At 38.6% G+C, this 18,909-nt stretch overlaps 1 protein-coding gene and 1 long non-coding RNA gene across 3 annotated transcripts in view; one reads left to right on the top strand and one right to left on the bottom strand.

Moving 5' to 3' along the window:
• Positions 1-18,909, bottom strand: part of LOC140903888 (uncharacterized) — a 342,875-nt gene that overhangs the window by 188,747 nt on the left and 135,219 nt on the right. The gene's annotated exons all lie outside the window — the stretch shown is intronic.
• KRT23 (keratin 23) lies at positions 1,060-17,538 on the top strand. Its single transcript, XM_073325578.1, has 8 exons — positions 1,060-1,515; positions 5,545-5,627; positions 7,465-7,621; positions 11,043-11,204; positions 11,298-11,423; positions 13,679-13,899; positions 15,201-15,229; positions 17,435-17,538. The coding sequence occupies exons 1-8, from the start codon at positions 1,099-1,101 to the stop codon at positions 17,536-17,538; spliced, it is 1,299 nt and encodes a 432-aa protein (XP_073181679.1). The 5' UTR covers positions 1,060-1,098.

The raw sequence follows: 18,909 nt of genomic DNA, 5'->3' as shown, positions 1-18,909 counted from the left end.
TGCCCCTGGAACATTTGCCCATTTGTAGAAATGGATCCAAACTAAAGCAAACCCCTTTGAATGTCAAATGATCAGTCATCTTCCCTTCAATGCCACTCCCAAACCCCACTATTTTGTATTTTCATGCTGCCTTTGCAATTCTGGGTTCAGCTCAGGACTAACAGTGGACGAGCTGATATTACGGGAAAACTGTTATCACACTATTTCTAGCCTATCTAGACTTTGGGAAATAACTGGAATGTCTTAGGAGCCCATTCCGACAAGATTTCCAGGCAAATTTTTGAGTTAGGTTCAGAGAAGCATCTGACGTTTTGGGTGTCTCTTCTACAAACTCAAACTCCAAACTTTTTACATTTTCCCATCACTACCTGCTATACTAAGTTCCTATTTAAGTGGAAATTAGGTCTTTCTCCTTTGGTCCCGTACAACATGAAAGAACAAGTGGAATGTAGCAGCAAAGCAGTTAGTAACACCGGGCCAGATCTCCAGTTAATATCAACTGGCCTAGCTTCATTCATTTATACTACTTGAGTATCTATCCCTTTTTTGTTCTTAGAAGCATTCATAACAGCTTCATAGGAAGTGGTGTTTAACATGCAGTTAAAATTCTAAAGCTTGTTATAAAAATACTGACATTTAAAAAGTCTGTTTATTAAAAAGACACATGGGAAACCCAACCCTGTTCGGGCCTTTAGTACTCTGTGTAATTCAAGACGCTCTTCCCACCGTAGACAGGAACACACAACATATTTACTGAGAGATTAGACAGAGGCAGAGCTGGTCCAGCTCCACACCTCCTGCTGCTGGCCACACCTCACTGTTATAATAATAAGAAGAAGGGGGGAAAAAGAAGACAAATAACTGAACATTTTATGCAGTTGTTGTTCAAACAACAACAGTGTGTGCAGACACATAAATAGTTCAGAATTGACCAAGAGGAAACACATATTTAATGATGACACAATCCTGTTGCTACAGTCATTCACGTAAGGGAACTCCCACAAGGAAAGGCATAAAAAAGGCTTAGGGAAGGTTGAGAAACTACTCAGTCGATGCTAGTAAGTCAAACATTGTGTTAGATCCCTAATAGATGTGGTCATGAACTCCAGTCAAGGCCGTTTCCAGTTCTCTTCTGGATCCCACAGGGGTAGTGCAGGGTGTGATTTGTCCCTGCTAGGAAGCTCCTACAGACCTTCAAGTGCACATGGAGGGGCCGCTGGCACATCAGACTCCATTTCCTCCACCAGGCCCCTCTGGCTGGCCTCTGGAGTGGGAGTATCTTGGGGAGCTTTTGGCAAGAGCCATGGGGATAGCATCTTTCTGAGTGGGAATGAGAAACAGACTATGCAAAACCTGAATGACCGTTTGGCTGCTTATCTGGAAAAGGTACGTTCTCTGGAAGCAGCTAATGCTCAGCTGGAGAGCTGTATCCTGGAGCGGCACAAGAAGAGGTTTCATGAAAAGAAACATGACTTCAACCAATATGAGCAAAATATCACTGACATGCAAGGACAGGTAAGTCAGAGCTGCATTTGGCTATGCCATTCTGCATTCCCCCTCTGTAGAATCCGGGTACTCCTTCAGGCTGGCAGCCCTCCTTTACAGAAGCATAAATAAAATATTAGAAACATTAATGAAAATAGTTACCAGATCTATGCATAAAAGTTCATTGTGCACTCAAGGACGCAGGAGGGGGATAGGAAAGGGTGGAGGGAAGGAAAAGAGAGGTACGTCAGTCTGTAGATGTCTGTGATATAAAGAAATTAAAACGCTGTCAAATGTTCTTTTGTTTTTAACCTGAAGTTGCAGACAGATCTGCAATTTCTTGCATAACATGTTCTCATTGAATGCCCAGTGTGGTAAATCACACAAAGACAAATTGTAAAGCAGGAAAATGAAGAGATTGCCTGGCTTATTTCAAAGGGGGAGAAAAGCAGGTTGGACTGCCTAGGACTATTGGAGCAAGGGGAAGAGCTGGCCTATTGTAGAAAATAGGAGGATGTGGGGGTTAAAAGTTCAGAAAATCTGCAAAAAGTCATTCATGAATGCCCCTTCAGAGCACTGACAACGGTGTTACAAATCTTCCAAATAATCCAAATCTTGTAGGTTTTATATCGAAAAACCATAAATGTCTAGTGTGTAGTCTAGAAATATGAGTCAGTCAGCAGATGCCATATAGAAACCATTACCTACAACTGTTCGTCCTCCTATCTAGAAGTTCCTTGCAGCAGGCTTTGGCTATACCAAAGATACCCATAGCCAAGTAATGAAATCATTCCTGAAATCACATGCAAAAATGATGTCACCAAGATTCCCAATATAGCACTTTTGAAGGGAATAGATTTTGCAATGCCTTAGGAAATAACAAACATAGAAAAGCTCACAATATGTTTGTAATGGAATGAGTAGAAATACACATTCACACAGGCTATGTATTTCATTCACTGATTTCTGTGGCGGTGGAGCAAGGAATCATAATGAGCATATCCAAATAAAACAGAAAAATGAAATGTCCATTCTAATTATGAAAACAGCAAATACTGACAAATATGAAAACTGACAAATACTCTTTGGCATGTTTTCACTGTAACTAAAAAGTGAATTTATGGTTCCCACCACTATTGCATATTAGCGTTCAACAATATGTCTTTCAAACTCATGTATCTAAAAATGTAAGAATAATATTAATCTGCATACATAATAAAACCTAATTAACTCAGTAATCATCCTGTGACTAATCAAAATAATTAACTTTACATGACCATAAAAGGCAAGAAGCAAAGCTACTCAACAATGCTATGACAGGTTTCAGAGTAACAGCCGTGTTAGTCTGTATTCGCAAAAAGAAAAGGAGGACTTGTGGCACCTTAGAGACTAACCAATTTATTTGAGCATGAGCTTTCGTGAGCTACAATCTGCTGCAGTTTCCACGGCATGCATCCGATGAAGTGAGCTGTAGCTCACGAAAGCTCATGCTCAAATAAATTGGTTAGTCTCTAAGGTGCCACAAGTACTCCTTTTCTTTCAACAATGCTATGTGTTTAGTTTTTAAATGGCACTTTTTGTTTGGAATGGGTTAGGATTTCTTATGATCTTGAGAACTTTTTTCCAGAGATACCTGAACATTGGCATTAACTGGCACCTTTGCTGATTTACGGTAGGGAGACCTGGGACTGAATAAACATGGATAAAACTTCCTTCTCACTGCTAAAGGTGTTCCCTTCAGGCAGAAGATGAGGGACACTGGCCCCAGGCAATGCATAAGGAAAGCTAGTTCTACTGCTGCCTTGGCCTGTTCTTAGGATAAAAACAGGTCATCAGTCTCCAGGCCTGTCAGTTCCTCAGTGAATTCATTTTAAAAGAAAAATATCTCTAAACCAGAGATAAATACTTGGTCTCCAACTAAACAGATTTTCTCACGTCTTGTATGAGAGCCCAGAGAAGTTCTGATTCAGGGGAAAAATCCAGACCTACAGAATTCACCCATGCCAGAACCTTTCTTTAGAAAGGAAAAGAGAAATTAAGAAAGATGAAAAGACGCAAATCATAGGATTGATCAGGATAAAACTCTAAGTGAGGGAAGCACTGTACCACCAATATAACTCTTGTATCTACCATTCACAGTTAAGGTGGGTTATCCAGTAGTTACTAGCATCAAGCCTCTTAGACCAAGTATGTATTATTTTATTAGTATATATATTTATATACCATTCATAGAGGAGGTGGGATATCAGATGGTTATTTACAGTGGGAGCCTCAGACAGCTTTAAACCAGAATTTTCGTTTACTCTGGAAGGAACACCAGCTAACCTCATAATTGCCACCATTGTGAAGGTCAATGAAATAAATATTTATTAATCATAATGAATTAATCATGTATTAGTCAAAGTGCCCATGTTTTCTGATTGAATGTGGAATATGTCCAAAAAGAACTTTTCTGAATATCTATCATACATCCATAGAGCAGTAAAATGGTTATGGTATTAGACTACTGCTTGCAGATATTTACTGCCTGATGATGCCTCTCTGTTGAGGACTTTACTGCTATTTTAGCTGTATGCTCTTCATAATCAAGATCCCTCCTTACAATAAAACCTGGCATTTTCAGTTTCCTAAGCTAACAGTTCCCACCTCCCACCTCAGTGCATATGGTACAAATGATACAGGCCTTTCAGCATATTATCTAGTGCTTTGTCAAATCTACCTTTGCAGCCTCAAACAATAGGGTTTAGTGTTGGCATTAGAGATGGAAAGTTGTTAAATTATGGCTGTTTCATGCTCACTGTAACACAAATTGAAAGGCTCAGTCTACTTCTAAGCAGATAGATGTCCACATTTCAAAATCAGCTGCAACTAGCCTTTTAGATGCCACGGACAGAGTCTCTTTTACACTAAGCCCTTACAATGTCATTATTTTTATTGTTGATTTGCTATATTATAAAATGGTTACATAACTCAAGACACTAATGGACCTTTCTGATCGGCTCTCAATTATGCTCCTCCACAGTATAATCCATAATGCTCGGGAAATGGGTTCAATTATTTTCTTTATTTTCTTTATTTCTTTTCCTTGCCAGCAATAACAAACCCCAGATGGCCCAACATTTAGGATATTATTGTACTTCTCAGCTGGCCTTCATTATGCCTTAGGGCAAAACCTGAAATGTGCTGTAATTGACCAGGAATGTACTGCGTATTCTGTATTATTGATTGATTAATGCATTCCAAGGACACCTTGATTTTTCCATTCAAAAGTCAACCTGGAGCACTTCAAGATATTTTTGTCATGTTTTATTTTTCCTGGTTTCTTGCTGACTAGGTGCAGAAAGTTTTATTTGAAAAACTACTGGGAATTCACTGGATAAAGCTATTTCTGATTTTAGGAATATTTTCACCTTTTATTGCCATCTAAATGTTTAGTAAAGGCTGAAGTGAGAAATTTCCCTGTGATTACCTCTTTTCTCCTCCTCCCCCTTAATTAGTAAAAGACTTGATATGTCACAGTTCTTAGTTCATGCTAATTATATATTAAATTAATGGTTTTAAGTGAACTGGATTGCTTTTAAGGATTTGGAATGAAATACTGAGCCTTTCACATTCATATCAGTGTTCAACCTATCCCAGGTTGGTGGTGACTGAAAGCCATTACCCTTTGATGGCCCAGTACCTTCTGTAAAATGAGCTAGTGCTCTTACTTCTCTTCCTTTAGAGCAGGCTTCCACATCACACAAGCCACCACTGGAATTGTCACTAACTAATTTCACTTTGCTGGTATTCTTAACATGGGCAAGAGATGACATTCAGTGAGACTTAGGTTCCTAAACACCTAAGTCACTTTTGAGAGTGGGGCTTAGGCTCCTAAGGAGTTACATACACCTAAAAATCTTTGAGGATCTGGGCCCATTTGAAATTTTTACTAAGGGGCATTTGAAAATTTTACTCTAAATCCATTCATACGTCAAACAATAGGAACGGTAGAATAGCGAAAGATATCCACTATATGGCATATCTGTGGGAACTTAACTTAGTGTCTGTGGTTTACAGATTGAGGATGGCAAGATCACCAATGCCAGTATTCTTCTGAATATCGATAATGCTAAAATAGCATCTGAAGATTTGAGTCTCAAGTAAGTTCTTTCTTGGCTTCTTCATATTTGTAAGGAGGGTGAAAGGAAATAAATCCAGGCTTTGTCCCTGATAATATAATAAAACTTGTTTCTGGTGAAGTTCTTTGGTGACATCTGATCAATAAAATGAATGTACAGCAAAAATAATAGAGAGATGAGAACTTAATGTTAAAATTACAAATGATTGCTGAACAATCACGAGTCACTCTGTTTATGAATCGTAGATCAGGGCCTGAAGAGCAGGTTTTACTGCAGGTGTTTAATTCCTATCACAAAAAGTATGTATAGACGATAAGGCTGAATACAAATTAACTCTGGTCTGCACCTCATCCTCTCCCCAAATTCAACCAAATTATTCTGTCTCCTATGGTCTTCAGTTCATTCTTCCTGACCCCTAGCATGCCCCTCTCCCTCACTACCTTCTGCTGGTCTTCACAGTGAGGTTGCCACAATAATTGAATCAGTTCCTCATGAACCACTCGTGTACCATCTCAATGGGCAATAAATAGTATTAAGAGACTTTTTTCAGGAAAATCTAAGAAACCTGAATGGTTTAATTTGAACTGCAAACTTCCAGGCAAATATATGCACATGCGGGAATTTACATTATTGTAGGCTAGTTTCTGATGGACCCTGAACAGAATCTTCCATTCAGCAAAAGAAGCTCAGTCACTTAAGTGGCCTAGCACTATAAGGCAATATTTTTTAAAAATGACTTTTTTCTTTTAAGACTCAAAAGCCCAAGTCACTATCCCATACATTCTCTGTGCTTCCTTTCACTTCATTACTGGTTACCAAAATATTTCACTGAGCGGCGCCACTAAAAATTGGAACTGTGAAGCTTCTTAAATGGAAGGGAATGATGTGCAGAATAGTATTTCTGTGTGATTATCGCATTCTGAAGAGAGTCTGGTGAATTAGTTGGAGGAAACATTAGTTGACCCCATGAAAATTAGAGGGAGAAAGAGATTTTGGTTTCTCTTATATCTGAGCTTGGGGAGCAATCAGAGAATCAAAGAATCATAGAATCATAGAATATCAGGGTTGGAAGGGACCTCAGGAGGTCATCTAGTCCAACCCCCAGCTCAAAAGCAGGACCCATCCCCAATTAAATCATCCCAGCCAGGGCTTTGTCAAGCCTGACCTTAAAAACTTCTAAGGAAGGAGATTCCTCCACCTCCCTAGGTAACGCATTCCAGTGTTTCACCACCCTCCTAGTGAAAAAGTTTTTCCTAATATCCAACCTAAACCTCCCCCACTGCAACTTGAGACCATTACTCCTTGTCCTGTCCTCTTCCAAAGGTTGTTCCAGAACTGAAAGTAACCGCAGTACAAGTTTCAAGTGTTGTTTTTGTCTCTTTTTTTTTTTTTTTTGCCTCGGAGGTGTCAACTTCCTAAATGTGGCTAACTTGAAGAGTTTTAAAGGATATTACTAGCTAGTTTTTAAGCAATTTTTACACATAGTGATTTCACCTGGACTGTATGGCAATCACTCTGGGGCAAACTGCAGGAGACATTAAATTATAGATGCTGTTTTAATATCCCTAATAGCAATTTTTTTCTGAGTTTTGAAACCCCTATTTCTAGAGCTGTGCTAGTCACAAACAAGAAAATTAAGAAAATGCTATCTTGGTCATTTCCCTTTATCATATAAGGCAGTGGTATGGGGACATTTCATTTTAAAGGATTTCTAAGAAATAGCAAAGAATATGTTTTCAAAGAGCCTACTGTCTTGTGATTTGCCCAAGCATTTGCTTCTCTTTGATGCTATTCATAGAGAACTCATGAATTGACCTGTTCTCAGCATGCATGTTTTGCCTCCTTTTTCCTGGTAAAGGTATGAGGCGGAGCAGTCTCTCAGGCAGGGAATGCAAATCAGTGTTGAGAACCTGCGTAAGGAACTTGACAACCTGACCATTGTCACGACAGATCTGGAACTGGAGATTGAAGCCATCCAGGAAGAGCAGATCCTCAGGAAGAAAGACCATGAGAAGGTAGGAGAAATCTAGACCCTAAAATCCTAACTAATACAGTTTTTCTAATGAATGGAGAAGTTTGTGTAATATCTACATCCTAAAAATGAGGCAGATAATTCAAGGCCCACTTGTGTTCCCACTGAAGTCAATGGGAGTCTTTCCATTGACTTCAATGAGAGTTGGGTCCAACCCAGAGTTTGCATTATACATGATCTAATGGATTGGGATTGGACCTCTTTAATTCTAATCCTAGATAGGACAATGACTCACTGTATGTCCTTGGAAAGTTCATTTTGCCTGTTTGCCTCTCATTTACCCCACCTGTAAAACGAAGATAATAAAACTTGCCTATCTTACAGGAATAGTGTGAGAAATTATATAATATTTGTACAGTGATTGCAGATGAAAACCACTGAGATTATTCGCAAAAAGAAAAGGAGTACTTGTGGCACCTTAGAGACTAACCAATTTATTAGAGCATAAGCTTTCGTGAGCTACAGCTCACTTCATCAGCATCTGATGAAGTGAGCTGTAGCTCACGAAAGCTTATGCTCTAATAAATTGGTTAGTCTCTAAGGTGCCACAAGTACTCCTTTTCTTTTTGCGAATACAGACTAACACGGCTGTTACTCTGAAACTGAGATTATTATTATCATTAGCTGATACAGCACCATTCATATTTAGGGTTAGCAAAGCAAATACTAGCAATGTGGTGAAATTATTTCAGATTATATATTGTGATTCCTAATGTATGAAATGATTGTTACTGGTGTGTTCGCCCCCAGATTTACCCTCATACTCTGGATATGTCAGTTCTGCAAAGGAGGTTGCTTTGAGATTTTGGTTTCATCTGAACCCAAAGTTCAGAATGAAAGTTTGAAAGAGATTTGGGCAAGAATGAATACAGATAGATCAAAATTGAAGAAAATGTTTGCGCAAATCCCTCCCAAGTGAAAATTAATTACTTTTCCAAAGCTCTAAACACAGCTAAATAGATAGCACTTAATGTACTTAAGCCTTGACAATTAAACTTTACCACTCTTAATTCTCGCTTTGTTGTTGTGCTGTATATGTTGCTACCTCCACACAGCACTGTGCCACTGCTTGACAACATGACATTTTCATGCTGACTGCTGTACTGTTGTCCTTAGGTACCAAGTATCCTGCTCAGTGATCATCGTTTTTTAAAAAGTGGAACAGAAATCCAAAGGGTAAATAGTAAAAGATCAGACTTCGATTGGCTGACTCACTTGTGTACCCAGAAATATTAATGAGCTATATTCTAACAGTTTTTGGAAGCAGGACAACCAAGAAGGATGTTACTGTGTCCAGTCAGTCTGCATTTCAAATGCTGTAGTATCATATCTTGGAGTGTTACCATTTTCAAAAGCTCCCCAGAAAAAGTATTTAAAACATGAGATTATGCTACACTGAAGAGAATTTTACCAAACCTGTTTGACTTGTGCTATAATTAGGGTGTTTACAGAGTAATTATATGTTTTAATTTGACTGCTCCTCTAGTAATTACACGGAATTTTTGTAGTCTTCTCCTGTAAACTTGGCTATAGTTTCATAAATACTATGTATTCTCTGAAAGGTGAAATTAGAATTAGAGTTGAATGAATCTGGATGGTTTCAAATTCCATTCAGATAAACATCCAAATGTGGCAATACTTCATTCAAGTGTCTTACTTCTAGAAATACTATGAGAACAAGTTTTTTGTTGAATTCTCTGACCCAGTCCTACATGCACTGAAGTCATCAGGAGCAGAAGCAGGCTGCTGGTTTTGGCCATGTCAGATACACCATGACATTACCTATCCACAATATTTAATTAAACTTTACTGAACCTCCCAAAAAAGTTTTGAGCTCTGGTTTGAGTCACATTTTAGATAAATTTCAGAGTAACAGCCGTGTTAGTCTGTATTTGCAAAAAGGAAAGGAGTACTTGTGGCACCTTAGAGACTAACCAATTTATTTGAGCATAAGCTTTCGTGAGCTACTGTGGAAACACAGTATGCATCCGATGAAGTGAGCTGTAGCTCACGAAAGCTTATGCTCAAATAAATTGGTTAGTCTCTAAGGTGCCACAAGTACTCCTTTTCTTTTAGATAAAGATATACTGGCTCTTATTGAGGCCAGACTAGTTTGCAGACCCATAAGAACAACTGAATTTATCTAGAAAATCATCCATCTCAAGTGGAGAACAAACTATTTTATCACCCAAGAGGTGGTCTTTCCATGGAATCATGTTAGTGGATGACCTGGGGGAAGTTTGCATTGCTCTTGTCCATGCTGTACCTGTTTTGTGGATATAGAGGACTTCAGTCTCCAGGATTCTCAGTAGAACATCTTTCACCAACAGAATATTCATTTTAAAAAAAGCAATCAATAGGTCTTGCAGATTGTCTGCACCAGTCTCTGGTGAACAGAAGCCCCAGCAACCAGCGAGGTGGGGATAGCCACATCTCAAAAGTATTGGTATAAAGATATCAGAATGAACAGCTTGTCTATGGAGGCATACTTCCAGCACTAGGTTCTCTGTTAAGTATGCCAACAAAGCAAGAAAGTGGGGGAGGGGTTTGTAGGTTGTAATGAGGCAACCTTTATAAGAGTTTAATATTTTGACTGGTATGGGTGTGAGACTAGTGAAGTAAAACTGATTGGATCTGTCATCTACACTGTAAAAAACCCCAAAGCATTCTTATTACATGGAGGGCTCCACATCTGCCTTGATGGCTTGTCATATATTTTACAGATTAAATATATCTTGTGCTGTAGACAAACAAAAATCACGTACATTTTTTAGGAAATGAACTCTTCCATTATGGAATTTTGCAATAGGAATAAAATCAACTTCCTTTCCAGCCAATCGGAATTCCCTAATGGTTTGGGAGCTTCCATGATTGTCTTTGTTTCAGCGGATTCTGCACAATAATTTACTCACATTGTCATATGATAAAATAGTGTTCCAAAAGGTTGGGTCTGGAATCAGTCAGACGAGTAGATGCAAAAACCCAGATGTGTGTGTTCCCTTATTATACATGAAGAGTCAGCGCAGGCAGTGCGCTTTCCTGGCTGACCAGAGAAATGGTATGAAAATACAAGCTTTTAGTAAGAAGTTAAGAGACCACAAAGCATAGGTAGGTGAGAGTCTTTCTGCAGGAAGTCTAAAGTAATAATCTTTTTTAAAAAATAATTTAAGAAGATTGCTCTTTTTAAATTAAATCACTGTGTGTTTTAGGATTATCCAGGTCAAACTAGTATGATATAAGCAATTGTTAACTGTGTGTATAACAATTAATTCACTATAAGGAGACTAATCTTTTAGTGCTACTTACTGAAAATAGGAATGAAGGGGACAAGGTGAGAATGGGGAATTCTTTGTCATCATTTTCATAAATGTGTCTTATTTTCTCTTCTCTGCTAATATGAACAGGAAATGGGTGTGCATCATTCATCACAGGATTTCAAGGTCAATGTGCAAGTGAATGCAGTGCTGCAAGAAGATTTGGCCAAGATTTTAGCAGGGATAAGAGAGGATTATGAAGCCATTATTGAAAAGAACCGCCAAGACCTTGAGGTCTGGTACAAAGAGCAGGTAACAAAGGAATAATCAAACTTCCTTCTGCTGATTTCACAGAGTCCTATTTTCATAAAAGATTGACCAGTATCAATTACTTTTGCTCCACAGACTGCAACTGTGTCCCCAGTGGCAAACATCAGCCCAGAAGAAATACAGAGCAAGGAGGGTGAAATCAAGAACCTGAGGCGAACTTTTCAGGCCTTGGAGATTGAGTTGCAGGCACAATTTAGCAAGGTATCTTCTGGGGAAATCAATGGCAGGTCACTTTTTATCCAATAAGTTTTCCAGGAACGCATACCTTCATCCAGATTCTGCCCTCATTCACACCCATGCAACGACATTGACTTCTATGGAGTTATATATAAATGAAAGTAGAATTTGACCCCTTTTTCCTATATTTAAACCCATGGACACTTGCAAAGAAGACTGTTACACGGTCACCACATAGAAAATTCATTAGATACTTCCCTTCTTGTGACTGCACATGGAGGAAACAGGAGGAAATGGGTGAGATGACCTGGAAGCCAGCCAGCAAGGTGCTCCAGTCGGGGGGAAGGGGAAGGCTGAGGAGTTTGCCTATTGGTCCAAATGTCAGGTCTGGAAGATCATATGATATGTGAAATCCTGCTACCAACAGTCACACACGGTAGGAAGAATATTGGCTGAAAATCTTAAGAATTCCTCAGATTTCCCAGAGATTAAAGCTTCTGTGTCCATGACATGGCAAGCTTGGAGTAATACTGTATAATAAGAGGAAAACTGACAAAATGGTCCAAGAAATGTCTCATTTACAAAATATAAAAGTGTATTTTACAACTCCAGAGAGAGGAAATCCGTAACTTCCAAAGTCAGTAATCTAAGGTTAGAAAAATTCTATGTGCCATTGTATAACATGTATATTTGCCTCCCTTTTTTAAACTAATCAAAAATTATCCTTTGTGATTTGCTAACACCTCAGATATAATCTTTCCATTTAGAAAATTACATCATAAAATGCACATTTGGTGTCAACTTATTGTTTTCCTTTTCATTTTAGACCATTGTAAAAACAAAGAGTCAGAGGAATTCTCATAATTAAGCTGAAAATATAACCTTAACATTTCACCTTTCTAAAAAAAGAATTCTGGATATGTCAATGTTATGTTAATAACTTTTCCAGAGGTTATTAAGAAAAAAATAAATGACCTGTGAAGATCATATTAAAAAGTTATATCCAGAAAGAGGAAATATTTCTAAGATTTAACTTGAGATTTATTTATGTTTACTTAGTCCTTGTGGACACCAATTTCAGATTGATTATGATAGTTAATGTCTGAGAAGGGCCTGACTGATCCCAGTATGAATGCAGTTTTACGCCAGTGTAATTCTGTTTAAAACAGGAGCTACACTGTTGTAAAAGTGAAACAACATGGTGGTTAATCAGTCCAGAAAAGTGCTAAGTATTATTATTACATTACTGCTGTTGATAAATTGTATAATCAATTGTTTGACCACACTGATGCATTATGAAATATACTCTAGACACCAAATAACCAATGTCAGTCAGGTTTATTAATATGGTACAGGGAAAAGGTTCTATATGATACCAGGCTACAAAGAGCCGTCCTGTGTAGCAATGTCACATTCATCGTACATAGATGGTGTGCTCTCTGTGCTACACTTTTCAGCTGGTATTATTTATAGGATGATTTTACAAGTTACACATCTCTTTACACATCACTAAAAATCTAATCCATCAGTTTGTCTCAGTTCTCTAACTTGTTGTTCTGTCCCTTCCTTATTTTTTTTTTGGAGGGGGGGGGTTTGGGGGGGGGATACTAGCATTCCAGGTACTGGTCAATGAAGGTACTTCCCTAGCATGTACTAAGACATGGAACAAATTGTACCTTGATTTTGCAAGTTTCCTTTCTGTTTGTGCCAATTGCCTACCTAATCAAATGCAAAGAGTTATGGTATACTTAGAATACGGTAACAGGATTATTGTATAGGCCAGTTTAGTGTGTATCACTGTTACAATATTTGTGCTTAATGTTATTATTGCTTAATGCATAGATAGATAAATACATATGCTAGCCAGCATATATTAGTCAACAATGCAAACATTAATTTTTGTACCTTTTTGTGAGGATTGTGCATAATTATGGAGATTGTCAGAGTGCAAGTCAGGTGGGATCAAAAGGCCATTCCAAGATTTCCTTAAAGACCGACTCAGTTACCCTTTGAGCATGGAGAACAGAGATGGGATGATTTAGGCTCCACTCCCGCAATTATGCACATGCAACACTTTATTCATGTGAGTAATCCTACTGATTTCAATGGAATTACTTACATGAGTAGTCATGAATGTAACTTAAATGTTTGAAAGACTAGAGCCTTAAGTTTGGAAGCTCTTCTGGTTAGGGACCATGCCGTCTGGTATTTTTGTACAGGACACACTATAGGCACCTCACAAATAATTATACTAGTATTGTTATTTTCTGCTCTTCCAGAAATATGCCCTCGAAGGTACCTTGGCCGAGACCCAGGCTCACTACACATTTCAGCTCCAGAATATACAACAATTGATCTCCAACTGCGAGGAAGAGCTGAGTCAACTCCGCCAAGATATCAAGTGCCAGAACAATCAGTATAAGATCCTCCTTGGGATCAAAACCCGCCTGGAAAAGGAGATTTCCACTTATCGTCAGCTCCTGGAGAGAAATGTTGATGGGTAAGATAAAGCTAGCCTAATTTGGGTAGAGGAGAGGGGAGTCCTTATGTTTATGTAATTTATTTATTTGTTTACTCAGTACTTGTGGGCACCATGAAGATGGTAGTAAACATTGGTATTTTTATGTGTATGGACCATAATAAAATCCACATGAGACACTTACTGCACAGTGAAACTTGCATCAATGTTATTTTGATTAACTAAATTTATTTAACAAATACCTGCATGTATTGCTCTTGTCTAGTAATTGGGATACTTTAATTATAATAATATTTTGTATTTGTATAGTAACTTCCATCCCAGACTCTGAGTACTTTAGAAATATATAAAAAAATAAATTCACAATATCCATGTAAGGTAAATACATTTAATTAACTTGATTTTATAGGTAAGGCAACCAAGGCGCAGACAAGAGAAATGCATTACACAAAGCTAGAATCCACCCTGTAGTAACTGAAGCATCTCAAAGTCTTGTAACAGAATGTGCTGCGTATTGTCTAACACCCAGGCTAGATTCTTCAGGGCTGTGATAATTTAGTTATTTTGTTAAATACTCACTCACACACACACACACACACACACACACAATGTAACTAAAACAAAATTGTTACTATGTTCTTACACTGTGTATGATTCAGTTGGACTCAGAAAAATGCATAGTTTTTTTTTTTTATTTTCAGCTCTTATTTATTGTCTAAAAAGAAGAATGGAGATATGTTTGGATAATCATCCAAATTCACAGTTGCCTCCATAGCGCATCTCTGAAGTTTTGCCCCTCACTAATGAATTATCTATTCTATCCATTCTTTGACTTCTATGAATCTCTGCATTCAGAAACCTCTTAGCTCACAGTTCTTTGTTCTGTCAATTAAAATACACAACTTGCTTCAAACACATGAAACCTGGCCATTAACAAACCAGATGGAGGAAGGTTATTAGTAGTAATTTACAGCTCTGCTACTGAACCTCCCAGAGAGCACTCTCCCTCCAAATATTGAACTCCTTATCAGAAACCACAATGGGCCCAACACTAACCATTTATAGGACATGATGAAAGATGTTGCTTTTGAGGAAAAGTAACAGTAAAAAACAAAGGGGGGCATTCAAAGTAAAAGTGGCTGGACCTAAGAGTAATGAAGAGCAAAATCCCTCATGGTAAAAAATGCATGTGGTCAGTTTTTGTTTTTGCCCCTTAGATATTGGTATGATGGTCACATTAGAAATACCATTGATGGATATATGAATGGATACTTGAACTGAGAACATTCATTTATTTTACCTTCATTATATTACCTTTACAGAACAAAAAACTTTGAATCAAGCACTAAAGGTAAAAACTACTTATTTTGTTTTCTATAGTAAATACCAATCACATTCACTTTCAGTAAAATTTATTCCTGTGTGGAGGGTCTATGCAAAGCTTATGCACCACTTAAGTCCCACTTAAGCCACATTTTGATATGGTTTAACTGGTGCATATATGTCTCATGCAGGGGTGAATTTCAGTCAGTTTGTCTACACTGCAACAGAAGGTGTGATTAGAGTGCAGGTAGGCATACCTGTACCACCTTTAATCTAACTACTCCAGCTAAAAGTAACAGTGAAGCTAGATGTGGGCTAGGAATATGAACACATAAACGTGCACCCAATCCACTCGGGTAAGAGCTTGCAATGAAACCAGTCGTCACTGCAGCGTCACTGATATTTTTAGCTGTTCTAGCTAGATTAAAGTTAGCATGGGTATGTCTACCTGAGCTGCAATCACACCTTTTTATTGCAGCACAGACATATCCTCAGTGTATGCTGCTGTGTCCACCAGCTTGTAGCCATTTCTTGGTACAGACTTCGCCAGTTACTGAAATACTTTATCCACAGCTGAAACTCTAGCTCAGGCCCTCATGGTCCATAACAGGAACAGCAGCTCCACAAGGCAAGCTAAAAAGTAGCAACCCCTTTGGTTTTAGCCAGTAAGTTCTGGGCTGTTTGTGCCAGGTGCAAGTCAATGCTGTCTCCATATCTATAGACAACATTTTCTTTTTAACATTTCTTTTAGACACATTAAGACACTTTGGTTAGAGATGTGGGCAAGTATCTCTATTTATGTGACAGGTTTCAGAGTAACAGCTGTGTGTGTTAGTCTGTATTCGCAAAAAGAAAAGGAGTACTGGTTTATGAATGTTATAATTCTTGACATCTGATTTGTGTCCAAACTGGACAGTCTCTACGTAAAAGAATAAATGGACACAAATCAGATGTCAAGAATTATAACATTCATAAACCAGTCGGAGAACACTTCAATCTCTCTGGTCACGCAATTACAGACATGAAGGTCGCTATCTTAAAACAAAAAAACTTCAAATCCAGACTCCAGCGAGAAACTTCTGAATTGGAATTCATTTGCAAATTGGACACTATTAATTTAGGCTTAAATAGAGACTGGGAGTGGCTAAGTCATTATGCAAGGTAGCCTATTGCCCCTTGTTTTTTCCTACCCCCCCCCTCCAGACGTTCTGGTTAAACTTGGATTTATGCTGGAAATGGCCCACCTTGATTATCATACACATTGTAAAGAGAGTGGTCACTTTGGATGGGCTATTACCAGGAGGAGAGTGAGTTTGTGTGGGGGGGGGGGGAGGGAGAAGGGTGAGAAAACCTGGATTTGTGCTGGAAATGGCCCAACTTGATTATCATACACATTGTAAGGAGAGCGATCACTTTAGATAAGCTATTACCAGCAGGAGAGTGGGGTGGGAGGAGGTATTGTTTCATGGTCTCTGTGTATATAATGTCTTCTGCAGTTTCCACAGTATGGATCGGATGAAGTGAGCTGTAGTTCACGAAAGCTTATGCTCAAATAAATTGGTTAGTCTCTAAGGTGCCACAAGTACTCCTTTTCTATTTATGTGATAACCTAAAGGTGAACTATCATCACTCCATTCTGCGTATGGGAAAAAATCTGCCTTTGTGAATTGGTGCCTAAATACTCAATGTGCAAGCACCAAGTGGTTGTGTTTGTTTTGCATAAAAGGTGCATACTAATTTTTGCAAGACCAAATAGCTGTGTCCACAAAGTGACAGTGAAAAACCTGAAGCTACGGCTGACTATTTAGTCCTAGAAGGGTCAGAAACCAGCATTAGAGACTGGAAATCAGTTTGTACCCTGCTTCAATACCAATTTAAAAACACAGAGCGTAAGAATGTTGCCATGTCAAGCCAAAGGTGAAACATACAGAACTTTTGAATAGCCGCTCAAACAGAAAAATTTCACCATTCACATCACATACCAGAAACCTATTTATGAACTATACTACCCCAGAAAATCTCTTCATGGCTAGGCCAGGTCGGGGCCAAAGAACATATAGGATTAAATTGTCAGCTGGTATAAATCAGAATAGCTCCAATTACTTCAAGAGAATTATGACAATTTACCATATGGATCTGGCCCATAAACTATGTACAAAAGCAAACTTTCCCCTGCTTAGTTTCTTTTCTGTACTCCTCTTGCCTAATAAATCTCTTATTTATTTCCATTCAGAACATGCTGGAACGACCAGTCGAAAGATCAAAACAATCACACAGGACAGCGTGAATGGGCAGGTGGTGTCCTCCACCATAAATGAAATTGACCAGCAGATGTGAAGCAAGGGGCATACTAGGCCCTGGCTCTACCAATGGCCTAATATGTGGCCTTGGTGCAAATCTTTCATGCTCTGTGCTTCAGTTTCTCCTTGTGAAAAATCAGCATAATACTGACCTTCTTTGTAAAGCACTTTGAGATCCACAGATGAAAAGTGTTATATAAGAGCTAGATGGGTTTTTTGTGTTTTTTTTTAAAGAAAAATTCTTTTATCCACCAAGACATGGAAGAAAAACTAGATAATGAAAATGACTTGGGAATGTTGGTATTGAATGTGGTATACATTTCTCACCAGTGCCAGGAATCTGCTGACCTTCTATAATTGACATATTGTTTTCCAAACTGACTAACTTAATGTGAATTTAATAATTTTCCACCTTCTCTGTCAGCCACAATTACGTTTTATCTTTTACAATAAACCTCATGACCTGTAATAAACTCTATTCAAATACTTTCGCTGGTAGTTGTTTTTTTATATTAAAAAATTAGAGGGAGGCAGATCCAAGAGGCCTGAAAACCTTGTGTGTCTTGGGCAAGCGTGAGGCTGGATGGTAACATCATCATCAATCATCAAAATAATCAAAGAAAAGGGTTGACACTGTGCACAAAATCCTACACTTGCCATGTACAGTAACTCCTTGCTTAACTTTGTAGTTATGTTCCTGAAAAATGCGACTAAGTAAAACAATGTTAAGTGAATCCAATTTCCCCACAAAAATTAATATAAATAGGGGGGGTTAGGTTCCAGGGAAATTTTTTTCAGACAAAAAAGTGTGTGTGTGTGTATATATATGTACATATATATACACACACACAGAGTACACGTTTTAAACAAAATTTAATACTGTACACAGCTATGAGGATTGTGAAGCTTGGATGAGGTGGTGAAGTTAGAGGGTGGGATATTTCCCAGGGAACGCCTTACTGCTAAATGATTAACTTGCTTTTGGCTAAGACCTCAAGGTTTAACATGTTGTTAATGTAGCCTCACACTCTATAAGGCAGCATGAATGGTGGGAGGGGAGACAGAGACACACACCCTGTGTGTGGGAGAGAGAGACGGAGAGAGAGATGCGCATTGACCCGTTTAGTACGCTGACCCCACTCTTAAGTACATTGTCTTATTAAACCGATCAGGAAGTTGAGACAGCAGCTGCTGCCCCAAGCTCTCTGTCTCTCTCCGTCTGTGTCCCCACCCTGCTCTATATGGAGAAGGGGTAAGCGGGGTGCAAGAGCAGGGGGACACGCTGACATTAGCCCCTCCCCTTCATCCCCCCGCACAGCAAGCAGGAGGCTCCTGGGAGCAGCTCCAAGGCAGAGGACAGGAGCAGCACATGGCAGTTGGGGGAGGGAAAGCTGAACTTCGAGCAATG

Source organism: Lepidochelys kempii, chromosome 27 (genome assembly GCF_965140265.1).
Source record: "Lepidochelys kempii isolate rLepKem1 chromosome 27, rLepKem1.hap2, whole genome shotgun sequence".
NCBI lineage: Eukaryota > Metazoa > Chordata > Testudines > Cheloniidae > Lepidochelys > Lepidochelys kempii.
The sequence above is the reverse complement of the archived record's forward strand: the minus strand, read 5'-3'. Positions and strand labels throughout refer to the sequence as shown.

What these genes read in the sequence shown, in the direction of transcription:
- KRT23 (XM_073325578.1), top strand. Translation starts at nt 1,099, where the DNA reads ATGAACTCCAGTCAAGGCCGTTTCCAGTTCTCTTCTGGATCCCACAGG. An exon ending in GGAAGAAAGACCATGAGAAG is followed by an intron (nt 7,622 to 11,042) that starts GTAGGAGAAATC and finishes TAATATGAACAG; the next exon opens with GAAATGGGTGTGCATCATTC. An exon ending in CTTTGAATCAAGCACTAAAG is followed by an intron (nt 15,230 to 17,434) that starts GTAAAAACTACT and finishes ATTTCCATTCAG; the next exon opens with AACATGCTGGAACGACCAGT.